This window comes from Leopardus geoffroyi, chromosome E3 (genome assembly GCF_018350155.1).
Source record: "Leopardus geoffroyi isolate Oge1 chromosome E3, O.geoffroyi_Oge1_pat1.0, whole genome shotgun sequence".
Taxonomy (NCBI): Eukaryota; Metazoa; Chordata; class Mammalia; order Carnivora; family Felidae; genus Leopardus; species Leopardus geoffroyi.
The window spans coordinates 6,679,511-6,706,281 of record NC_059340.1 but is presented as its reverse complement, the minus strand read 5'-3'; the positions used below and the strand labels follow the sequence as shown (position 1 = coordinate 6,706,281).

The 26,771-nt window shown below is 40.7% G+C and overlaps 1 protein-coding gene, 1 non-coding gene and 1 pseudogene across 2 annotated transcripts; all 3 read left to right on the top strand.

Annotated features, from left to right (window-relative positions):
• Nucleotides 1-17,040: 17,040 nt before the first annotated feature.
• LOC123589189 (olfactory receptor 1F12-like) lies at nucleotides 17,041-18,597 on the top strand. Its single transcript, XM_045460932.1, has one exon. The coding sequence runs from the start codon at nucleotides 17,535-17,537 to the stop codon at nucleotides 18,477-18,479; it is 945 nt and encodes a 314-aa protein (XP_045316888.1). The 5' UTR covers nucleotides 17,041-17,534; the 3' UTR covers nucleotides 18,480-18,597.
• Nucleotides 18,598-22,297: 3,700 nt separating this feature from the next.
• Nucleotides 22,298-23,051, top strand: LOC123589193 (annotated as a pseudogene).
• A 3,387-nt stretch (nucleotides 23,052-26,438) lies between these two features.
• Nucleotides 26,439-26,545, top strand: LOC123589833. Its single transcript, XR_006708481.1, has one exon. It is a non-coding gene; the product is annotated as a U6 spliceosomal RNA (small nuclear RNA).
• The last annotated feature ends 226 nt before the right edge of the window (nucleotides 26,546-26,771 follow it).

Here is a 26,771-nt window from a genome sequence, read left to right as displayed (position 1 = left end):
CCCCCTCCCCACTCCTATCATTTCTCTCTTTGTATGTGCTCTTCCATCAGCACTGACTCCACCCCCCTTCTTTACTCACAGTTGGTTTTTGGGGGGGTTTGGTTTTTAGTCTTTAGTTTTTTTCTTTTTATTTGCTTGTTTGTGTTACCTGTTTGTGTGTTTGTGTGTTTTTGTCTCCTATTTGTCTATCTGTTTTCCTTTACAGGGCTACTCCGAGGAACAAATCAAAGAGCACCTGGTGGAGGGTCCAAAATATCACTATGAGTAGGGTAATAAAATAACCAAAGTCACAACAACAGAGAGCAAGTAACAATCTCCAGAAAAACACCTCCTGAAGGGCCAGGCCCTGGACAGTGTATGGCCCTCCTTTAATACAGAAGTGCTTGCAGGTGCAGAGCACACAGCAAGCTTTTAAAATGCATAAGGGACAGAAAACTAACCAAAATGATGAAATGGAAGAATTCTCCTCAAAAGAAATTCCAGGAAGTAGAGACAGCTAAAGAATTGATCAGAACTGATTTAAGCAATATAATTTAACAAGAATTTAGAATGATAGTAATAAAATTACTTGCTGGGATTGAAAAAAGCATAGAGGACAAGCAGAGAATCTATTGCTACAGAGATCAAGGGACTAAAAAATAGTCATGATGAATTTAAAAATGCTATAAGTGAGGTGCAAAATAAAATGGAGGTGGCCACAGTACAGATTGAAGAAGCAGAGGGGAGAATAGGTGAATCAGAAGATAAAATTATGGAAAAAGAGGAAGCTGAGAAAAAGAGAGATAAAAAAAAAAATCCAGGAGTACAAGGAGACAATTAGAGAACTAAGTGATGCGATCAAACAGAACAATATCAGTATCATAGGAATTCCAGAAGAAGAAGAGAGAGAGAAAGGAGCTGAAGGTGTACTTGAATAAATCATAGCTGAGAACTTCTCTGATCTGGGGAAGGAAACAGGCACTGAAATCCAAGAGGCACAGAGAACTAACTCCCTTCAAACGTAACTTGAATTGATCTTCTGCATGACATATCATATTGAAACTGGCAAAATACAAGGATAAAGAGAGAATTCTGAAAGCAGCTAGAGATAAACGGGCCTTAACATACAAAGGTAGACACATAAGGGTAGTAGCAGACCTATCTACTGAAACTTGGCAGGCCAGAAAGGAATGGCAGAAAATCTTCAATGTGATGGACAAGGAAAATATGCAGCCAAGGATCCTTTACCCAGAAAGTCTGTCATTCAGAATAGAAGGAAAGATAAAAGTTTTCCCAAACAAACAAACCCTGAATGAATTCATCACCACTAAACCAGCCCTATAAGAGATCCTAAGGGGGACTCTGTAAGTGAAATGTTACAAGGATCACAAAGTACCAGAGACTATACTACAAGCATGAAACCTACAGATATCACAATGACTCTAAACCCATATCTTTCAACAATAACACTGAATGTAAAAAGACTAAATGCTCCAAACAAAAGACATAGAATGTCAGAATGGATTAAAAAAACAAGACCCATCAAATCAAAACCACAATGAGATACCACCTTACACTTGTCAGAATGGCTAACATTAACAACTCAGGCAACAACAGATGTTGAGGAGGATGCAGAGAAAGAGGATCTCTTTTGCATTGTTGGTGGGAATGCAAGCTGGTGCAGCCACTCTGGAAAACAGTATGGAGGTTCCTCAAAAAACTAAAAATAAAACTACCCTACGACCCAGCAATTGCACGACTAGGCATTTATCCACAGGATACAGGTGTGCTGTTTTGAAGGGACACATGCACCCCCATGTTTATAGCAGCACTATCAACAATAGCCAAAGTATGGAAAGAGCCCAAATGTCCATCGATGGATGAATGGATAAAGAAAATGTGGTATATCTATACAATGGAGTACTACCCGGCAATCAAAAAGAATGAAATCTTGCCATTTGCAACTACGTGGATGGAACTGGAGGGTATTACGCTAAGTGAAATCAGTCAGTCACAGAAAGACAAAAATCATATGACTTTACTCATATGAGGACTTTAATAGACAAAACAGGTGAACATAAGGGAAGGGAAACAAAAATAATATAAAAACAGGGATGGAGACAAAACAGAAGAGATGCATAAATATGGAGAACAAACTGAGGGTTACTGGAGGGGTTGTGGGTGGGGGGATGGGCTAAATGGGTAAGGGCATCAAGGAATCTACTCCTGAAATCACTGTGGTACTATATGCTAACTAATTTCGATGTAAATTTTGAAAAAATAAAAAATAAAATAAAATAAAATAAATTAAATTAAATTTAAAAAAACAAGACCCATCTATTTTCTGTCTACAAGAGACTCATTTTAGACCTGAGGACACCTTCAGATTGAAAGTGAGGGGATGGAGAACTATCATGCTACTGGAAGTCAAAAGAAAGCTGGAGTAGCCATACTTGTATCAGACAAACTAGACTTTAAAGGCTGTAACAAGAGATGAAGAAGGGCATTATATAATAATAACAGGGTCTATCCATCAGGAAGAGCTAACAATTATAAATGTCTATGCACTGAATACAGGAGCCCCCAAATATATCTAACAATTAATCACAAACATAAGCAACCTTATTGATAAGAATGTGGTAATTGCAGGGGACTTTAATGCTCCACTTAAAACAATGGATAGATCATCTAGACACAGGATCAATAAAGAAACAAGGGCCCTGAATGATACATTGGATCAGATGGGCTTGACAGATATATTTAGAACTCTGCATCCCAAAGCAACAAAATATACTTTCTTCTTGAGTGCACATGGAACATTCTCCAAGATAGATCACATACTGGGTAACAAAACAGCCCCTTCATAAGTATAAAAAAATTGAGATCATACCATGCACACTTTCAGACCACAATGCTATGAAACTTGAAATCAACCACAGGAAAAAGTCTAGAAGACCTCCAAAAGCATGGAAGTTGAAGAGCATCCTACTAAAGAATGAATAGGTCAACCAGACAATTAGAGAAGAAATTAAAAAATATATAGTAACAAACGAAAATGAAAATACAACAATCCAAACGCTTTGGGATGCAGCGAAGGCAGTCCTGAGAGGAAAATACATTGCAATCCAGGCCTATCTCAAGAAACAAGAAAAATCCCAAATACAAAATCTAACAGCACACTTAAAGGAACTAGAAGCAGAACAGCAAAGACACCCCAAACCCAGCAGAAGAAGAGAAACAATAAAGATCAGAGCAGAAATAAACAATATAGAATCAAAAAAAGTGTAGAGCGGATCAATGAAACCAAGAGTTGGTTTTTTTTAAAAAATAAACAAAATTTATAAACTCTAGCCAGGCTTCTCAAAAAGAAAAGAGAGAGGACCCAAATAGATAAAATCATGAATGAAAATGGAATTATTACAACCAATCAGAAATACAAGCAATTATGAAGGAATACTATGAAAAATTATATGCCAACAAACTGCACAACCTGGAAGAAACAGATAAATTCCTAAGCACCCACACACTTCCAAAACTCAAGTAAGAAGAAATAGAAAATTTGAACAGACATAACTAGTGAAGAAATTGAATCAGTTATCAAAAATCTCCCAACAAATAAGAGTCCAGGACCAGGTGACTTCCCTGGGGAATTCTACCAGACATTTAAAGTAGAGGTAATACCTATCCTTCTCAAGCTGTTCCAAAAACTAGAAAGGGAAGGAAAACTTCCAGACTCATTCTATGAAGCCAGCATTACTTTGATTCCCAAACCAGACAGAGACACAATAAAAAGAAGAGAACTACAGGCCAATATCCCTGATAAATATGGATGCAAAAATTATCAACAAGATACTAGCAAATCGAATTAGACAGCATATAAAAAGAATTATTCACCATGATCAAGTGGGATTCATTCCTGGGCTGCTGGGCTGGTTCAATATTTGCAAATCAATCAATGTGATACCTCACATTAATAAAAGAAAAGATAATAACCATATGATCCTGTTAATAGATGCAGAAAAAGCATTTGACAAAATACAGCATCTTTTCTTAATAAAAGCCCTCGAGAAGTTGGGATAGAAGGAACATACTTAATTAAACATCATAAAAGCCATTTATGAAAAGCCCACAGCTGATATCATCCTCAATGGGGAAAAACTGAGAGCTTTCCCCCTGAGATCAGGAACACGACAGGCACGTCCACTCTCATTACTGTCATTTAACATAGCGTTGGAAATTCTAGCATCAGCAATCAGACAACAAAAGGAAATTAAAGGCATCAAAATTGGCAAAGATGAAGTCAAGCATTCACTTTTTACACATGACATGACACTCTACATGGAAAACCCAATAGGTTCCACCAAAAGTCTGCTAGAACTGATATATGAATTCAGCAAAGTCGCAGGATACAAAATCAATGTACAGAAATCAGCTGCATTTTTATACACCAATAATGAAGCAACAGAAAGAGAAATAAAGAAACTTATCCCATTCACAATTGCACCAAGAATCATAAAATACCTAGGAATAAACCTAGATTTATGTAAAAGATGTAAAGATCTGCATGCTGAAAACTATAGAAAGCTTATGAAGGAAATTGAAGAAGGTACAAAGAAATGAGAAAATATTCCATGCTCATGGATTGGAAGAATAAATATTGTTAAAATGTCAATACTGGGGCACCTGGGTGGCTCAGTTGGTTAAGTATCTGACTGCTGGGGAGTCAAAGGGCTAGTATCCCTTTCAGCTCAGGTCATGATCTCATGGTCATGAGTTCAAGCCCCACGTCAGGCTCTACACTGACAGGATGGAGCCTGCTTGGGTTCTCACTCCCTCTCTCTCTGCCTCTCCTCTGCTCTCTCTCTCTCTCAAAATAAATTTTAAAAACATTAAAATAAATAAATAAAATGTCAATACTACCCAAGCAATCTACACATTCAATGCAATCCCAATCAAAATTGCACCAGCATTCTTCTCGAAGCAAGAATAAGCAATCCTAAAATGTGTATGGAACCACAAAAGACCCCAAATAGCCAAAGTAATGTTGAAAAAGAAAACCAAAGCAGGAGGCATCACAATCCCAGACTTTAGCCTCTACTACAAACCTGTAATCATCAAGACAGTATGGTATTGGTACAAAAACAGACACATAGACTAATGGAACAGAATAGAGAAGACAGAATTGGACCCATAAATGTATGGCCAACTAATCTTTGACAAAGCAGGAAAGAATATCCACTGGAAAAAAGGCAGTCTCTTTAACAGATGGTGCTGGGAGAACTGGACAGCAACATGCAGAAGAATGAAACTAGGCCACTTTCTTATACCATACACAAAAATAAACTCAAGATGGATGAAAGACTTAAATGTGAGACAGGAAACCATCAAAACCCTAGAGGAGAAAAAAGGAAACAACCTCTCTGACCTCAGCTGCAGCAATTTCTTGCTTGACACATCTCCAAAGGCAAGGGAATTAAAAGCAAAAATGAACTATTGGGACCACATCAAGATAAAAAGCTTCTGCACTGCAAAGGAAATAATCAACAAAACTAAAAGGCAACCGACGGAATGGGAACAGGTATTTGCAAATGACATATAGGACAAAGGGCTAGTATCCAAAATCTATGAAGAACTCCCCAAACTCCACACCTGAAAAACAAATAATCTAGTGAAGAAATGGGCAGAAAACATGAATAGACACTTTTCTAAAGAAGACATCCACATGGCCAACAGGCACATGAAAAGATGTTCAACATCACTCCTCATGAGGGAAATACAAATCAAAACCACACTGAAATACCACGTCATGCCAGTCAGAGTGCCTAAAGTGAACGAATAAGGAAACTATAGATGCTGGCGAGGAAGTGGAGAAACGGGAACCCTCTTGCACTGCTGGTGGGAATGCAAATTGGTTCAGCCACTCTGGAAGACAGTGTGGAGGTTCCTCAAAAAATTAAAAATAGATCCACCCTATGACCCAGCAATAGCACTGCGAGGAATTTACCCAAGGGATACAGGAGTGCTAATGCACAGGGGCACTGGTACTCCAATGTTTATAGCAGCACTTTCAACAATAGCCAAATTATGGAAAGAGCCTAAATGTCCGTCAACTGACGAATGGATAAAGAAGATGTGGTTTATATATACAATGGAATGCTACTTGGCAACGAGAAAGAATGAAATCTGGCCATTTGTAGCAACGTGGATGGAACTGGAGAGTATTATGCTAAGCGAAATAAGTCAGTCAGAAAAAGACAGATATCATATGTTTTCACTCATATGTGGATCTTGAGAAACTTAACAGAAGTCCATGGGGGAGGGGAAGAGGGAAAAAAAAGTTACAGACAGGGAAGGAGGCAAACCATAAAAGAATCTTAAATACTGAGAACAAACTGAGGGTTGATAGGGGGTGGGGGAAAGGGGAAAGTGGGTGATGGGCATTGAGGAGGGCACCTGTTGTGATGAGCACTGGGTGTTGTATAGAAACCAATTTGACGATAAATTATATTTAATACAAAAAATAAAGGAATAAACGTATAAACAATCATGTGTATCTGTTAATAAAAAATATGCAATTTCCCTAAAAAATTAAAAAATAAATAAGGAAAGGTCCTTAGGAGACAGAAGCAATTCTACCTTAGAATAAACTATCTTCCCTGAGGAGGTGTTTATACATTCATGTTCTACACCTCTGGGATAGAAATTAAAAATAAAATTATTCATGCACAGAGGGAAGAAACAAACAAAAACCAAAAATCATAATTAGGGAGAAATCTCAGGAATATGGTATCACATCTCTCCTTGAGACCTACCACCACTAAATTCATGCCATTTAAACTTGTGCTGATGCCTGAGTTCCCTCTGACAAGTTTTAGTCTCTTGACCATAAGTTCATATGTAGAAGTATCCAAGTTACAGCACCCCTCCCATACTCACATATACTTGCTAACACTGTTATCTGTGATTCCCTCAATGTTGCACATGTATTTTATGTTTACTGATGTTTCCTCTGCAGATTCATTTATTTGTTCCTAATAAACTTTAATAAGTGGGGGTGGGACAGAAAATAAGTGTTGATGAGAATATGAAGAAAACGGAAACTTTGTACACTGTTGGGAATGTAAAATGGTGCATCTGCTATGGAAAAACAGTATGGAGATTCCTCAAAAAATTAAGAATCAAACTAATGCATCATCCAGAAATTCTATTTCTGGGTATATACCCAAAAGAACTGAAAGCAGTATCTCAAGGAGATATTTGTACACCCATGTTCATGGCAGTACTGTTCACAATCGCCAAAACACAGAAGCAAACCAAGTGTCCATCAACAGATAAAGAAAGACAATGGGCTATATGTATATTGTATAATGGAACATTATTCCACCTTAAAAAGGAAGAAAATCCTGATATATGCTGCAACATTGATGGACCTTGAGGAGATTATACTAAGTAAAATAAGCCAGTCACAAAAGGATCAATTCTATGTGATTCTACTTATATGAGGTACCTAGAGTAGGCAAATTCAGAGACAGAAAGTACTGTGGTGGTTGCCAGGGGGCTGAGAAAGGGAAGAATGGGGAATTATTTAATGGGTACAGGGTTTCAGCTTGAGAAGATGAAAAGAATTCTGGAGATTAGTTACACACAAGATGAATGTACTTAACACTACTGAAATGCACACACAAAAAAATGGTTAAGATGGGGGCACCCAGCTGGCTCAGCCAGTAGAGTATGTGATACTTTTTTTTTTTTTGAGAGAGAGAAAGAGAGAAAGCGCACACATACATGTGAGTGGGGGAGGGGCAGAGGGAGAGGGCCAAAGAGAATCCCAAGCAGAGAATCTCCACACTCAGCACAGAGCCTGGTATGAGGCTTGATCTTATAACCCTGGGATCATGACCTCAGCCAAAATCCAGAGTCAGTTGCTCAACCAACTGAACCGCCCAGGTGCCCCATAAAGGATGCGACTCTTGATCTCAGGGTTGTAAGTTTGAGCCCCAGTTTGGGTGTATAGATTATTTTTAAAAAACAAAGTCTTTTAATGTTTATTTATTTTTGAGAGAAAGAGAAGGACAGAGCATGAGCAGGGGTGGGGCAGAGAGGGAGACACAGAATAAAAATAAAGTTTTTTAAAAATGGTTAAATTTGATGTTATGTGCATTTCATCATACTTTTTAAGTGACTATCAACATGAACATTAAGTTCTGATCTTATTGAATAAACAAGAAAAATTCCCTGGACTCATGATAAAAAGTAAGAAAAATGTTAAGACTTTTCCTGTAGACAAAAGTAACAAATTAAACCATTGGAAGTAATAATTTTCCAGTATAAAAACCCTAAGGAGATGCTGTGTCTGGAATCCAGGAGAACTGGGCCCAGCCAAACCCAAGGTAATTATTGAACATTTGTTTTTTAACAATGCCCACTGAGTATTGCTCCCAAAGAGGCCAAGAGCAGCCCTGCAAATAATCCAGGTATGAGCCCCATACATCTCTCCTTGGCCCAAGGAGAATCAGGGAATAAGCCCTGCTCTCAGCCTCCTTGCTCAACTCACTTTCCACCCACACGCTTGTTCCTCATCTTACTTCTAATGGGGCCCAGGCTTGGGTCTCCAGCTCTAGGCTGCTGTGAGCCATCTGTCCCTCTTTAGTGAGAAGTAACTCAGGAGGAGGTGGCTTCCTTGGGTGAGCTTAGCAGAAATCAGACCAGCTGAACAGGTCAGTGACAATGGGAGAAGACACTCCTCTCTCAATGCCCCAAAATATGTAAGGCTAAAGACTACTACTCCTCCACTTCTCAAAGACAAGTAGAATCAGAGACCTGTAGGAACCTTGGAAACCATGCAAGGATCCAAGCCCATAACGTTACAGACAACAAAGTAGAGTACAGACTTCCTAAAATCAAATAGAATTAGATTCCTGGACAACCTATCTCAACCCCACTCTCATTCCCAACTATCCAACCCCTTCTAATGCTTATCCTTGGCAGAGACATCTGAAAATGTTTGCTGGCACCAAGACAATCTCAGAAGCAGAGCAAGTGACTGCCTACAATGGCCTAATTCTCACATCATCTTTAATGTAAGCAATTTAGCAGGGAAAAAACTAACAGAAATTAAACCTCAAACTATTCCCATCACCCTCCAAATTAATATCTTATTTTTGTTGGCAGATGTACATAAATGTTGTCTGTATGTACATGCTATCTTATGTTCTGCTTTTAAGGCCTATGTCATAAACAAATATCCAGCAATTGACACATTTTTTTCACTTTTAATACCTGTCTGATATTTTCTTGCATTGACATCACAGTTGCAAAGCTATAGACTTTGGGTTAAAAATTAAAAACTAATGTTTAAGCACTTGGTACAGTGCCTGCTATAGAGTATATATTAATTTATTATTAATAACATATCTATATACTTACTTAGAAGCATGATCAACTATTATTAATAACATATCTATATACTTACTTAGAAGCATGATCAACTGAATTAATTAAAACCTTTCAATTAGAATAGACTTCTATTTCGTATGTTTCTTTTTTTTAGAGTGGCTCAAAAAATTATTTATTTTTATTTTTTTAACATAATTTATTGTCAAATTGACTAGCATACAGTGTGTACAGTGTGCTCTTGGTTTTGGGGGTAGATTCCCGTGATTCATTGCTTACATACAACACCCAGTGCTCATCCCAACAAGTGCCCTCCTCAATGCTCATCACCGAATTTCCCCTCTCCCCAACTTGCCCCATCAACCCTCAGTTTGTTCTCTCTATTTAATAGTCTCCTATGGTTTGCCTCTCTCCCTCTCTGTAACTATCTTTTCCCCTTCCCTTCCCCCATGGTCTTCTGTTAAGTTTCTCAAGTTCCACATATGAGTGAAAACATATGATATCTGTCTTTCTCTGACTGACTTATTTCACTTAGCTTAATACTCTCCAGTTCCATCCACATTGCTGCAAATGGTGTGATTTCATTTTTTCTCATTGCCAAGTAGTACTCCATTGTATATATAAACCACATCTTCCTTAACCATTCATCAGTTGGACATTTAGGCTCTTTCCATAATTTGGCTATTGTTGAAAGTGCTGCTATAAACATTGGGGTATATGTGTCCCTATGAATCAACACTCCTGTCTCTTTTGGATAAATTCCTAGTAGTGTTATTGCTAGGTCATAGGGTAGTTCTATTTTAAAATTTTTGGGGAACCTCCATACTGTTTTCCAGAGCAGCTGCACCAGTTTGCATTTCCGCCAACAGTGCAAGAGGGTTCTCGTTTCTCCACATCTGCGCCAGCATCTGTTGTTTCCTTAGTTGTTAATTTTAGCCACTCTGACGGTGTGAGATAGTATCTCAGTGTGGTTTTGATTTGTATTTCCCTGATGTTGATGACATTGAGCATCTTTTCATGTGCCTGTTGGCCATGTGGATGTCTTCTCTGGAAAAGTGTCTATTCATGTCTTCTGCCCACTTCTTCACTGTTTATTTGTTTTTTTTCAGGTGTTGAGTTTGGTAAGTTCTTTATAGATTTTGGATACTAACCCTGGATATGTCATTTGCAAATATCTTCTCCCATTCAGTCAGTTGCCTTTTAGTTTTGTTGATTGTTTCCTTTGTGGTGCTGATGTGGTCTCAATAGTTCATTTTTGCTTTTAATTCCCTTGCCTTTGGAGATGTGTCAAGCAAGAAATTGCTGCAGCTGAGGTCAGAGAGGTTGTTTCCTTTTTTCTCCTCTAGGGTTTTGACGGTTTCCTGTCTCACATTTAGGTCTTTCATCCATCTTGAGTTTATTTTTGTGTATGGTGTAAGAAAGTGGCCTAGTTTCATTCTTCTGCATGTTGCTGTCCAGTTCTCCCAGCACCATCTGTTAAAGAGACTGTCTTTTTTCCATTGGATACTCTTTCCTGCTTTGTCAAAGATTAGTTGGCCATACATTTATGGGTCCAATTCTGTCTTCTCTATTCTATGCCATTGATCTATGTGTCTGTTTTTGTACCAATACCATACCGTCTTGATGATTACAGGTTTGTAGTAGAGGCTAAAGTCTGGGATTGTGATGCCTCCTGCTTTGGTTTTCTTTTTCAACATTACTTTGGCTATTTGGGGTCTTTTGTGGTTCCATACACATTTTAGGATTGCTTGTTCTAGCTTCGAGAAGAATGCCAGTATAATTTTGATTGGGATTGCACTGAATGTGTAGATTGCTTTGCACAGTACTGACATTTTAACAATATTTATTCTTCCAATCCATTAGCATGGAATATTTTTCCATTTCTTTGTGTCTTCTTCAATTTCCTTCTATATGTTCCTTTACTTTATCCATTATAATTTTCTTTGAACAAATATTTCATTTCCCAAATTGAATTAAAATCCAAATATTCAAATTCATCATTGGTGGGAATGAAATCACCTTTTCATCTTTTTTTTTGGTGTTTATTTATTGTTGCTATGTCAGTAAGCAATTTACCAATTTTTGTGTGACATTATACTCTGCAACTTTGTTCGGCTAACTTTATTTTCATCACTGACTTCATTTCTTTTAATAGCTTAGCTATTAGATATTTTGAAAAAAAAAGGTATGTTTTTTTTTTCTTTTCTGATAGCCATTGCCAGCATTTTTAGCTAAATATTAAATAAGGAATGAAAACAGAGAACATCCACATTTTGTTCTTTTTAAGGAAAAAGTGTAAGTCTTCAATGAACATAATGTTGACTCATTTTTATTCTATTTTATTTTAATGTTTATTTACTTTAGAGACAGACAGACAGACAGAGTGTGAGTGGAGAAGAGGCAAAGAGAGGGAGACACAGAATCTGAAGCAGGGTTCCAGGCTCTGAGCTGTCAGCACAGAGCCCGATGCGGGGCTTGAACTCATGAACTGCAAGATCATGACCTGAGCTGAAGTCAGACGCTTAAGCAACTGAGCCACCCAGGAGACCCAGCTCTTGTTTTTAAATACACCATTTGTCAGGGTGCCTGAGTGGCTCAATTGGCTAAGCATCTGATTCTTGGTTTCAGCTCAGGCATGATCTCACAGTCGAGAGATAAGAGCCACCATGTCAGGCACTGCACTGAGCATGGAGCCTGCTTAAGATATTCTCTCTCTCTCTCTCTCTCTCTCTCTCTCTCTCTCTCTCCCCCCTCCCCTTCCCTCCCTCCCTCTTCCCCTTTCCCCCATTCTCTCTCTCTCTCTCTCTCTCTCAAAAATAAAAAAAAAAGAAAAAGAAAGCACATTTTCTTCATCGGAGTCAGAAGCTCCTAGAAACTATTTAATAACTTTGTATTCCTTTCTCTGTTCTTGTTATATGCATGCTCTCTAATTATTTTTGCATCTTTGGGGCAACTGTATATATGTAGGTAGCCATCTACTTTATTTGATAAGATATGTTAGCCTCTAATTGAAAATAATAGTCCACTTAAATATGAACCTTTTTTTTTTCTTTTTTTTTAATGTCTATTTACTTATTTTTTTGACAGGGAAAGAGTACAAGAGGGGGAGGGGTAGAGAGAAAGTGAGAGAGAGAATCCCAAGCAGGCTCCATGCTGTCAGCATGGAGCCCAATGTGGGGCATAATCAACTGAGTCACCCAGGAGCACCTAAATGTAAATCTTTTGCACTAGCAATTAACATGGCTTCATTCTAATTTTCATTCTCATTTGTTTGTCAAAATTGACACTGTTTATCAATTATTTTTTTATCAATTCTTTTTCAAAGAATCAATTAAAAGACTTCTGCTTAAATTCTTTTTCTGCATCATTTGTTTTTAGTTTTATTATCTGTATTTTAACTTGTTTCCCCTTCTAAATTATTTAAGCAAAGTTCACTATGGTTCAATCACTGGATAAAATTAAACATGAGTACTCCAAAGTCAAAGACAAGCACTTTATCCAACCCTTGGGCTCTCACAAAACAGGTCTGGTATTGAAGCCAACACAAACCTCAGAGCTGCTGTGGTCACCAGAGAGAGATTCAAGCCATTCTGTGTGCTGGCTGCCCAAGGACCAGACCTCAGTGAATAGATGTATGAGTCTAGGTATGCAGGGCAGTGTGTCCTGCAGTGTGGAGTCTGTATCTACAGGGGTCTGAGGGTTTGGCATTCGGTGGCTTACAAAGATGGAGACAAATAGTATCAAATCACATGGTGAGAAATTGATTCCTTTTTGAGTTCTCCCTCAACCCTTCAGACTACCTCTCTGAGAAATACTCAAGTGCCATTTCTTTAACTCCTCCCTAGGACTTTACATTCTCCTTTTTTAACCAAGAAAAGGTAGGTTTCAGACTCAGAACTCTCTACAGGTAATAGCATCTAGCTAAAATTCAGCAAGTGATATTGTTTTCTTCTGTATCATGGAGTGCAAATTTTCATTTTTAATAAATGAATTCCACTTAACAAAATTAGTGAGTTAAATAACAGTATTAAGGAAACAATACAGGTGATAAGTTAATATGAGTGACGTCTGAGAGATAGGAGGTTGATATCAGGTGAAGGAGGACTATATTTAAGGTCTCGCCCAATCTCAAGGACATATGGTCACAAAGGGGAACATTAAGAACAGTTATCCCTTCATTCAACAACTACATAAAAACAACTGAGTGTCTCCTTTAGTCCAGGCATGGTTCTAGAAACTGGGGATACAATAATACATAAAAATAAAGTTCCTGCCCTCATTGGCTTATATACTAGAGAAACAGAATGATAGATGGATGATAGATAGATAGATAGATAGATAGATAGATAGACAGACACACAATAAATGATGCTGAGAATAAAAACAAAGCAAAACAAGGGGGAAGACAGAAAGGGGCACTATTTTAGATAGGTGGTTGCGGGAACCCTGAGCAGAGATCACATTTGAGCAGAAATTGGAATGAAGTAAAGGACTGAAGGAAGAGAATTCCAGGCAGTTGTATAACAAGTACAAGGGCCCTGAGGTAGGGACATGTTTGACATGTTCAGGTTGGGTGAGAAGGCCCTGATGGCCAGCCTATGGAAAGTGAGGGGGCAACAGAAGGAGGTGAGATCAGGGGAAGGGCAAAGGTCTGGGTCATGCATAGCCCTGAGGATTTGGCAACGACTGTGGGTTTTGTCCCAAGTGAGATGGGGAGCCATTGGAGGATTTTGAACAGAGAAGTAACAATCTGACTCATATTTCTTAATTTTCCCTCTGGTTGCCTTGTAGAAACAATGTCGAGGGTAGGGTAAGGATAGAAACAGAACACAGCTAAGAAACTATTTTTAATGATCTGGATGGAAATAATGATTGTTTGGGCTATGAAAGTAGCAGGGAACAGAGAGAAAAAGTACCATTGGATATATTTCAAAGTTAGAGATGACAGAATTTGCCAACACACTGGATAAGGACAGTAAAACAAAAGAGGAGTGAGAGGTGGTGCTGAGGTTTTGGCTTGAGCAATTAAAATAGTAAGATGAGGATGAATGAGGTGGCAGCGGGCTGGAAGAAGGGAAGATCAACGGCACGGTTTTGGACAATCTGAAATGCCTATTGGACACCTAAATGGACATGAGGAGTAGGCAGTTAGACATACCTAGGTTTGAAGCTCAAGGGGGAAAATCCCAAACTGGAAATAGAAATTTGGATGGCATTTGAAGCTTTGGGACTACTGAGACCACTTCAGGCATGAGTGTACAGAGAAGAGATGGAGCTTGAGGAGTCAATGGCACATCCCAATTGGTGCAGGTCAGAAGGATGAGAAGGACATTAAGCAAGAAACCAGTGAGGCAGGAGTTTCAAAACTGTGCTTTGAAACCCAGTGGAGAGCATATTTCCAGACGGTGGGAGTGACCAACCATGCCAACTATGGCTTTTTCGTTTAGTAAGATGGAGCCTGAGAACCAACCTGAGATGTGGCAATGGTGGCCTTGACCAAAGATGTTTTGTGGATTGTGGGGAAGCCTGAGAAGGGGGCTTCATGAGTAAATGGGAAGAAGGGAATGGGGAATGTATCCTGGCCACAGTTTGAGGACTTTTGTGGAAAGGGGGAGTAGAAAGGTAACCTGATAGCCCCAAGGATGGAGGGAATGTGGGTCAAGAGTGGATTTTGAAAACTGGGTGATGTCTGCATGCTGACAGGAATGATTCAGAAGCTAGGAGAAAAACCCTTTTCATTTTAAGTTAGACTCTCTTAACTTCAGTTTTCTTCAAATAGGAGCACTTGGGAAGAGTACCTTCCTAACAAGTGGGAAGTTGTAACAAGAATTTTTTTTTTTTCTCCCACATCTCTGGGGAAGTGGAGGCTTAGAAGGAAAATAGGATGGTGCCACTCTGGTTTGAAAGGAGTATTACACAAGGAAGGGATAGAGCTTTTGCCACTACACACACTGCTGGTCCCAGTCTCAGAGGAGATTTCTCTCAGTACACCCAGTACAGATGATTCTCCCCACCATGCCCCTGCCCCACCAAGCTGCTCAACATACCTCTTGCCTGCCCCAGTGCTGGCCATTCCAGGAGGCCCTGACCCAAATGCCCCAAGTCTAAGTTCACCTGGTAGTGCTTTTTTGGTCTTTTGGAGAAAAACAAAGCAGTGAAATTGAAGGAGGACATTTAGCTTCCACACTAAGGAACAGCTCTCTCAACACAGGCCAAGAACTCAACTGAGATCTGCAGCAGACCAAAATCTCCATCCCTCCTTTACCCTCCTCAGCTGCACTGGTAAGTTCCTTTGCTCCTAGCAGGCTCTGCCTCAGCAAAGTGGAGGCATGGATGAAGGCAACCTCCCAAGACAGCTTCCCCCTGTCACTCCCTACCCAGTTCCCCCAGTGGACCACAACACTACCCCCAAGCTTTTCCAGACTGATTTCCCTCATCAGCTCTTCCCCCGTCCCGTCAAGACACCGACTCAAGTATCCTCTCTCCCTTTTCGTGATTTACATTCTCATAGGACCGTAAATCCCAACTATGTCTTGTGAAGCAGTGGGAAATAATTAATATTATATCTAATGAAACTTCAACTGAGCTCACACTGTTTAGTGGGGTCCTTCTGTTTCCTTTCCGTCAACTTTATTCCTTTGGGCAATGTCACACTTGTAGAAGTTTCTCTTTGTTATCCGCAGGGGCAACTCTCACTCACCAGAGCAAGTCCCTTCCTGGATAAGCCCAGACAAAAGGGCTGGCTGAGCTGTCCCAGTCAGCAGGCTCTTTTGTCCAGGTTTGTCCTGATGTACTCCATCCACATCATCACCAGGACCAAGGTGACCCAGAGCCGGTGACAAATCAGCCAGGGCACCCTAAGCCCCAGGCTATACTTGACTGGAGGAACAAAGGAAGACAAAGTATTTGAGGGGAAGGAAGGTATGTACAAATAATACCCTCTGGTTCTATATATGCGCCATTGTGGTTCCAGAATTCTGTAGAGGAAGGGCCTTCAGGTGGCAACCTTATTGGGAATAAGAAGAAACTGTGTTTTCATAGTTCTTTTTTTTTTTTTTTTTTTTTTATTATTTTTTTTTTATTAAAAAAATTTTTTTTCAACGTTTATTTATTTTTGGGACAGAGAGAGACAGAGCATGAACGGGGGAGGGGCAGAAAGAGAGGGAGACACAGAATCGGAAACAGGCTCCAGGCTCTGAGCCATCAGCCCAGAGCCCGACGCAGGGCTCGAACTCACGGACCGCGAGATCGTGACCTGGCTGAAGTCGGACGCTTAACCGACTGCGCCACTCAGGCGCCCCTTTTTTTATTTTTAAATGTTTATTTTTGAGGGGCACCTGGGTGGCTCAGTCGGTTGAGTAACCGACTTCGGCTCAGGTCACGATCTCACAGTCTGGAAGTTCGAGCCCTGCGTCGGGCTCTGTGCTGACAGCTCAGAGCCGGGAGCCTGCTTCAGATTCTGTGTCTCCCTCTCTCTCTCTTCCTCCCCCGTTCATGCTCTGTCTCTGTCTCAGAAATAAACACTAAAAAAATAAAATTTAATTTAAAAAAATAATAAATGTTTATTTTTGAGAGACAGAGCAGGAGTAGGGGAGGGGCATAGAGAGAGGGAGACAGAAAATCTGAAGCAGGCCCCAGGATCTGAGCTGTCAGCACAGAGCCCGACGTGTGGCTCAAACCCACAAGCTACGTGATCATGACCTGAGCTGAAGTCAGATGCTTAACCGACTGAGCCACCCAAAGAACCCAAAGAACCCCTATGGTTCTTTATTTAATAGTGAGGTAACATCAGTTGCTCAGATCAAAAAATGAGTATGACAGAAATTTGGGGGGCACCACTGAGTACCTGGCCATGTGTCACAAGGATTCTCTTTTGAGGGATGGCAGATGGGGCTTTGCACCGTTCCAGATCAGCAGCATTTTGCTAGTGAATAATTAAAACCCTGACTTTGGGATCTGTTGGGACCATAAGACTCCCTGGTTGAAGCTTTTCCTATGGTAGGTGGAGAGCTTTCTTTGGAGTTTGTACCAAGTGAACAGAGATGTGAGTTGGCCAGATGTGAGCTGAGGAGTTATATGAGGAAAAAAAGGGAGGCACGGGTGCCACCCCCTGCTCCATATAGCCTGTGCCTGATCTTATCTCCCAGCAGGACCAGGCAACCATGGAGGAAGAAAACTACACGAGTGCCTCTGAGTTCATCCTCCTAGGGCTCTCCAGCCAGCCCGAAAGGCAAGATCTGATCTTTGGGCTCTTCCTTGTCATGTACCTGGTCGGGGCAGCAGGGAACTTGCTCATCATCCTGGCCATTGGTTCAGACTCCCACCTCCACACACCCATGTACTTCTTCCTCAGCAACCTTTCCCTTGTGGATTTCTGCTTCATCTCCTCCACAGTCCCTAAGATGCTTGTGAACATCCAGATGCAGACTCAGTCCATTTCTTATTGTGGCTGCCTAACCCAGATCTACTTCTGCATTTTGCTTGCCAACATGGACAACTTTCTCCTGATGGCAATGGCTTATGACCGTTATGTGGCCATCTGCCACCCCCTTCACTATTCCACCATGATGAGTCTGCAAATCTGTGCCCTGATGCTGGGGAGCTCCTGGCTCATCGCCAGCCTCCACTCCCTGCTACACACTGTCCTCATGGCTCAGCTGGAGTTCTGTGCCAGCAACGTCATCCCTTACTTCTTTTGTGACCTCATTCCCCTGCTCCAGCTATCCTGTTCCAATACACAGCTCAACCAGCTCATGATTCTGCTGGTGGGGGGTTTGATTGTCCTCATTCCTTTCCTCGCCATTCTTGTGTCCTACACCCACATTGTGTCTGCTGTGCTTAAGGTCCCATCTACCCAGGGCAAACAAAAGGCCTTTTCTACCTGTGGTTCTCATCTCGCTGTAGTCACCCTCTTCTATGGGACTATCACGGGGGTCTACTTGAGTCCCTCATCATCCCATTCAACTGACAAGGATTCACTGGCTTCAGTGATGTATATGGTGGTCACACCCATGCTGAACCCCTTCATTTACTGCTTGAGAAACAAGGACATGAAGGGAGCCACAAGAAAACTGTTCAGTATAAAGGCTTTATCCTGTGGGCTGTGACAGCAAAGACCCCTCTTACGGCCTTTGTGCTGGGAAGGGGATGAATTAGAGACAGGCTCCACATATAGAGGGCTAGAGAAACATAGACTTAGTTGTCCTGGGTCACCATGGCCAGGAAGTCCTCTCATTTCTCCATAAGTAATTTGCAAGTTCCTTCTTGGGCTTTGCTCAAACTGCCCAAACATGGTGAGGGGCATAACCTCTCCCCTAAAGACAGAACCACATAAACAGATGCAAATTAGCTTTGTCTGCAGACCTTCCAGAGAAGTCCATGTGAAAAAAGAATCTGTGGCCTGTGCTGATAGCCTGTGCCAAAGGGATGCCCTCTCAGAGCTCCCATGCACCCTCTGTTCCTCAAATCCTTAACCTTCATGCATCCCAATTTCTAAACTCTTCTGCTGTACCCCCACTTCCTCAACCATCATCCCCATATTCTGGGTTGAATCTAGCTCTGGGGACAGACTTGATTGTCCTCAAAGCCATCCCACTCTTGGCCTTGGATGCTGCTGGGTAGGGTTCCATAGCTCTGTATACTCGCATTAGGGATGCTTACAGTGATATCTCAGCTGAACACCTAGACAGGCTGCAAGGGGTATGGAAGAACTTGATAGAGCATTACACAGAAAGTCCTAACCACTGACTTCTGGTCCTGGCCCCATAGTTACTGGCCATTTGACTCCAGTCCATCTGAAATTCACCATTCTACCAAACACACTGTGCTTTTTTAGTCTCTACTTTTGCTGTTCCAGTAGAGTCAACTTGCCCATTTCTATCAAATTTCCAGGTGTCCTTCAGGCTCAGATAAAATACCATACCCTTCATGAAGCCACCTCAAGTCTCCCCAGCTGAGAGAATTTTCTGTCTCCTGGAACACCATATAATTGTAATGCTGTTCAACCCTTTCATATCTGGCTTTGCATGATTCGTGTTCACCACAACTCCACTCCAAACAGGATGGTTGGGTCATTTTTAAATTTTATAAAAGCTCCTATTCATCTTAAGAAACTCATCCTCAGAAGACTTTATCAAGTGCCTGGTTTAAAATAATGACTCGGGGCACCTGGGTGGCTTAGTTGGTTAAGTGTCCGACTTCGGCTGAGGTCATGATCTCGCAGTCTATGAGTTCAAGCCCCGCGTCGGGCTCTGTGCAGACAGCTCAGAGCCTGGAGCCTGCTTCAGATTCTGTGTCCCTCTCTCGCTCTGCCACTCACCTGCTCCTGCTCTGTCTCTCTCTCTCTCTAAAAATAAATAAGACATTTAAAAAAGTTTTTTAAATAATGACTCAATAAAAGTATGCTGCTAATAGATGCTAATGATGACCATGACAATGGTGGCAAACACTGGGAAAAAAAAACATTTACATCCTTTCTCCCCATGATTTAGTCTTAACCAATATGTTTTATATCTTCCTCTCCCCTTTCAAGGTAAAAGAGCTACCAATCTGGGAGGTCAGAGCCTAAGGAGTTCACTGGTGCATATTTTATAAAGGGCAGTATACCCTAGAGGGTTAGCATCCAGGAATGAAGTCCCCTCCTTCTAGCCTGGCCCCTGGTTAGTCCTCTTCTATTTGTGGTCTGCCTGGAATCCCCACTTGCAGCCCAGTCACCCCTCTCTCTCTCTCCACACCATGCCCGAGCACACGATCCTCAATTCAGATTTGGGGCTAAGAGTAGGAAGCAGGTAGGCCCATACTATTTTCCAGCTCACTTTTGATCACTGAGTCCACGATGGAGGTTACTGAGTATAACTCAGACACCCACAAAGTGGTACTCTGGCTCAAAGTTTGCTATTGTCCTTTGAGCATAGTGTTTCCTTGGGAACCTTCAAGAGTTGTAATGATTTGGCAGGAAAGGATTTAGGCTTTCTTGGGTCTCTGACCATAAAACCACAATAACAGCAAGAAAATCTCACCTCAAACCTATAAAAATGATGTGAAGAAAAGCCGATGTCAACATGGAGGGGAGGTCTTCCTTTAATATGGTTTTGCTACAATGGTGAATAATACAATGGTTTGGACCCAAGGTTAAAAAAAAAAAGTGAACAAGAAAAAAAAAAAAGAGGGGCAGTGCTGAATAAATATGAAAGACCTTCAACTGACCTTGCTCACTGGTGGGCTGTGAGAAGGCTCTCTGGCTCAGAGGCCTCTCTTCCAAGGAAGGGCACAGGATGAGATAATCCTTCTCTCATAGCAAACACCTTTGCATACTGGCTCTATTCCTGGCCCAGAGACTGCTTGCTGAGGGGCAAGTGGAAAAGGATGTTCTCTTCCTCATCCTACACAGAGGTCAACTATAAAAAGTTCAGAAGCCCAGCCACCTTTACAGTCTTGGCAGCATAAACCTAATTCTGTGAACTTATCAGACTGTTAATTTCTATTTAAAAAATAAAGTGTTAAATTCTTATGCCATACACAAAAATAAACTCAAGGTGAATGAAAGACCTAAATGTTAGACAGGAAACCATCAAAACCTTAGAGGAGAAAACAGGCAACAACCTCTTTGACCTCAGCCGCAGCAATTTCTTGCTCAACATGTCTCTAAAGGCAAGAGAATTAAAAGCAAAAATGAACTATTGGTACATCATCAAGATAAAAAGCTTCTGCACTGCAACAGAAACAATCAACAAAACTAAAAGGCAACTGACTGAATGGGAGAAGATATTTGCAAATGACATATCGGATAAAGGGTTAGTATCCAAAATCTATAAAGAACTTACCAAACTCTGCACCCAAAAAACAAATAATACAGTGAAGAAATAGGTAGAAGACATGAACAGACACTTTTCCAAAGAAGACATCCAGATGGCCAACTGACACATGAAAAAATGCTCAACATCACTCGTCATCAGGGAAATACAAATTAAAACCACACTGAGATACCACCTCACACCGTCAGAGTGGCTAAAATTAACAACTCAGGAAACAACAGATGCTGGCGCAGATGTGGAGAAACAGGAACCCTCTTGCGCTGTTGGTGGGAATGCAAACTGGTGCAGTTGCTGGAAAACAGTGTGGAGGTTCCCCAAAAACTAAAAATAGAACTACCCCAAGACCTAGCAATAGCACTACCAGGAATTTATCCAAAGGAGACAAAAGTGCTGATTCATAGGGGCACACGTACCCCAATATTTATAGCAGCGCTATCAACAATAGCCAAATTATGGAAAGAGCCCAAATGTCCATCAACTGATGAATGGATAAAGATATGGTTTATATATACAATGGAATACTACTTGGCAATGAGAAAGAATGAAATCTTGCCATTTGCAACAACATGGATGGAACTGGAGAGTATTATGCTAAGTGAAACAAGTCAGTCAGAGAAAGACACATATCATATGTTTTCACTCACATGTGGAATTTGAGAAACTTAACAGAAGACCATGGGGGAAGGGAAGGGGAAAAAATAGTTTCAAACAGAGAGGGAGGCAAACCATAAGAGACTCAAATACAGAGAACAAACTGAGGGTTGATGGGGGCTTGGGGGAAAGGAGAAAATGGGTGATAGGCATTGAGGAGGATACTTGTTGGGATAAGCACTGCGTGTTGTATGTAAGCGATGAATCATGGGAATCTACTCCCGAAGCCAAGAGCACAGTGTAAACACTGTGTTAGCTAACTTGACAATAAATTATATTTTAAAATTAATAATAAATAAGGTATTCAAGAAGAAAGGAAAAAATAGTTCTAGTATCCACATTTTTTTAAATAGCATTATTAAGTACCACCAGTAGTAAAGTGGAAGCATCTTCAAGAATAATGAGACCCTTTTCCCTCTTAGCACAAGGCTCTCACTCCCCACGCTCGTCTTTTCCTCCACTGCAGCCCCGTTCTGGGATCAGCTCACGCCATGGGTTTTGGAGACCTGAAAACCCCCACTGGCCTCCAGGTGCTCAACGACTACCTGGCAGACAAGAGCTACATCGAGGGGTATGTGCCATCACAAGCAGACGTGGCAGTATTTGAAGTAGTCTCCGGCCCTCCACCTGCCAACTTGTATCATGTCCTATGTTGGTATAATCACATCAAGTCTTACGAAAAGGAAAAGACCAGCCTTCCAGGAGTGAAGAAAACTTTGGGCAAGTATGGCCCTGCTAATGTGGAATGCATCACAGTAAGTGGAGCTACAGATAGTAAAGATGATGATGACATTGATCTCTTTGGTTCTGAGGAGGAGGAAGAAGGTGAGGAAGCAAAGCGGCTAAGAGAGGAACGCCTTGCACAATATGAGTCAAAGAAAGCCAAAAAACCTGCACTTGTTGCCAAGTCTTCCATCTTACTAGACGTGAAACCTTGGGACGATGAGACAGATATGCAACTGAGTGCGTCTGAAGCATTCAAGCAGACGGCTTGGTTTGGGGCTCTTCTAAACTAGTTCCAGTGGAGTATGGAATCAAAACACTTCAAATACAGTGTGTAGTGGAAGATGATAAAGTTGGAACAGATATGCTGGAGGAGTGGATCACTGCTTTTGAGGACTATGTGCAGTCCATGGACATGGCTGCTTTTAATAAGATCTGAAGTTCATTGTAGATAATTGCCCTTAAATAAAAGCTTGAAGACAAAAAAAAAAAGAATAAGAATAAGAATAGGGGCGCCTAGAAGGCTCAGTTGGCTAAGCATCCAACTTTGATTTCAGCTCAGGTCCTGATCTTACAGTTCATGAGTTCAAGCCCCAGGTGGGGCTCTATGTTGACAGTGCAGAACCTGCTTGGGATTCCTTCTCTCCTTCTCTCCCTGCCCCTCCCCAACTTGTGCTCTCTCTCTCTCTCTCTTTCTCTCTCTCTCTGAAAATAAACTTAAAAAAAAGAATAATGAGAATAATAAATATCTCCTTTATAGCATTTTCCAAGTCCTATATAACCCTTTCACCCCGATACCTTCCTGTTCACAGTGGATGCCTTTTCCACACCAGAGGGCCATAGCTACATCCACTTAACAAATACAATTTGAGCTCCAATGACAATTCTGCACCAGGTAATATTATAGGTACTGATACATCAGCAAACGAAAGAAAGTTTCTACCTTCATGCAGCTAATGTTCCAGGGCATGGGAGGAGAACAGGAAAAAAAACAACAACAACAAATATGCACATGTCAGAAAGCTGTAAGTGCTAAGTGCTATAAAGAAAAAGAAAAACATATTCAGGTCAGGAACTAGCAACTGATGAGGAGTATAATTGTGGTAGGGTCTGTGCTTCAAGTGTCCATTGCTGAGAAAAAAAACACCCAAATTTAGTGGCTTAAAATAACAGCAATCACTGGGGTACCTGGCTGGCTCAGTTGGTGGAGCATGTGACCCTTAATCTCAGGGTGGTGAGTTCAAGGTCCACATTGGGCATGGACCCTACTTAAAAGAAATAATAAAACAATAAAAAATAAATAATGCCTATCTAACCAGGGCTACTATAGAGGTTAAACAAGTTCTTGTATATAAAATAACCTGTGATAACTAATAGATAGTCAATAAATGTTAGTTAAAGCAATCTTTAAAAAGTAACAGCAATCATTTATTTTCTCTCTCATATTTCTGGGGGTGACTGGGTTGATCTCAGCAATGCTCCCTCAGGGTCCATCACGCAGTTGTATACAAACAAGCTTGGGCTGGAGTTCTCCTGAAGGATTCCCCACTCATGTATCTAATGGTTGATGCTGGTTGTCAGTGAGGACCACAGTTAGGGCTGTTGTTGCTGGAATGTGGCATGTCTGTGTGACATGGGCTTCTTCACAGCATGACGGTTCTGTTCCAAGGCCAGCATCCCAACTACTGTTTTTCATGACCTACCCTGAGGAGTAACATAGCCTCACTGCCTCCGTATTTTGTTAAGAGTCACTAAGGTCAGTCAATATTCAAGAGGAAAGGAATTAGACTCTATCTCTTAATGGGAAGAATGACAAAGAATTTGCAGACACATTTTAAAAATATCACAGGTAGTTAGGAAAGGTCTTTCAAAACAGAAACTCACATGAAGAAGAGATATAAAGTTGCAAAAGGTCTTGAGAAAATGGGTTCCAGACAAAGAGAACAAAAGCATAGGCCCTAAGAGGGAGCATTCCTGGCATGTTGGTCAATGTGCTCCAGGAAGAACTGTTAGTTAAGTAAGGTCTTTGGCTTTTATTCTGAGAAGGGAAGCCTTTGGAAAGTTCTGAACAGAGAAGTGAGATAATCTTATTTATATTTTCTAAAGATTGTCTGGTTCTTACATGGTGAAGAGACTATCAAGAAGAAAGAATAGAAGCATGCAAATTAATCAGAAGGCTGTTAAAGTAGTCCAAGAGAGATGGTGGCTCGGACCTGAACATGCTGGAGGTAATATTAAGTTGCCAGACCGTGTGTGGGTTGAAAGGAGAACCAGCAGAATTTGCTGATGGTGTGGATTCAGGGTATGAGAGAGTGTTGTAGGCTTTTTGGCCTGAGCAACTGAGGGAATGCAAGGTCTATCCACTAAGATGAGAAAAAAAAAAAAAAGAGGGAGAGAGAGAGGTTTGGATGGTGGAGAGAAAACCAAGCAGTTGGTTTTGTGATAAGTTTGAGATGCCTATTTGATCTTCAAAGTGGGTAGCAGTATCTATGAGTTAGAACTCAAGGGAGAATTCAAAACACCCTGGAATCTCGCTTCCCCCCACCCCACCATGCCACTGAAACTGCTCTTACCAATGCCACCAATGATTCTTTAAGTTGATAAAGCCAATGCACATTTCTGTCTTTTTTTTTTTTAGTGGTAAAATACATATAACATAAATTTATCATCTTAAAGTGCTCAGTTCAGTGGCATACAGTACATTCACACTGTTGTGCAGCCACACCATCATCCCTCCATAGAACTCCTCACTTTGCAAAACTGAAACTCTCTACCCATTAAACACCAACTCCCCATTCCTTCTGCTCCCAGACCCTGGCAACCACTCCTCTACTTTCTGTCCTTCTGAATTTGACTACTCTAGGTACTTCATATAAATGGAATCATACAGCACTTGTCCTTTTATTTCACTTAGCACAATGCCTTCAAGGTTCATCCATGCTATAGCATGTCAGAATGTCCTCCCTTTTTTAACGCTGAATAATCCATTTTATGGAAAGACCACATTTTGCTTATCCATTCATCCATTGATGGACACTTGGGTTGCCTCCACCTTTTGACTATGGTGAATAACACTGCTATGAACATGGCAGTCCCTGTTTTTAATTCTTTGGAGTCTACACCCAGAAGTGGAATTGCTACATCATATGGTAACTCGAGTTTTAATTTTTTGAGGAGACGCCATACTGTCTTACAAAGCACTTTTGCTTTTTATATTCCCACCAACAGTGTACAAGTGTTCTATTTTTTCCACACTCAAACTAAGAGATGAAAACAAACAAACAAACCTTGAAATCTCTATTAAACGTCTTCGGTGAAAAGTTGCATGTCTTTCTATCTGTCTGTAGCCTGAGGCTATTCTAAAAAAACTTTTTTAATGTTTATTTATGTTTTAGAGACAGAGAGAGACAGAGCACAAGCTGAGCCAGGGAGGGGCAGAGAGAGAGGGAGTCATAGAATCAGAAGCAGGCTCCAGGCTCTGAGCTGTCAGCACAGAGCCTGACACAGGGCTCATATCCACAAATGGTGAGATCATGATCTGAGCCAAAGTCAGACACTTAACCAAATGAGCCACCCAGTTGCCCCTAGCTTGAGGTTAGTCTACTACTTTTTTTCGTTTTTGCTACTACACTTACTAAATTAGGAAAGGAAAATGAAATGCAGTAATATAATACATACTGAATAAAGATCCAATATTGAGATGTCAGTGTGTTCTGTATGAATGGAGCTATTCTGACCATGATATGGTCTATAGAAATTACAGTATAGGAATGGATCTCCCCTTAGATGACACCTAGAGTCAGCTCCACGTAAACAAAGTAGGTTTGGAACAGTTTGGATGGAAGGGTGGTAAGGAAATAGATATTAAAACTGAAAAGAGTGCTCACTTTGACAGCACTTATACTAAAATTGGGACCATACAGAGAAGATTAGCATGGCCTCTGCACAAGGATAACATGCAAATTTGTGAAACATTTTGTATTTTTGTATGGAATAGTTGAATCACTAAATTGTACACCTGAAACTACACTGGAAAGTAAATAAAATAAAATAAAATAAAATAAAATAAAATAAAATAAAATAAAAATAACAAAATACTGAGAAAAGATCCAGTGGAATGAGAAAGATAAGGAGAATTATTTTTGCTACCTCTACATAATAAAGGACATGTGTCCTTTGTGAAGGCTTCTTCCAACAAAGTGACAGCCAAAT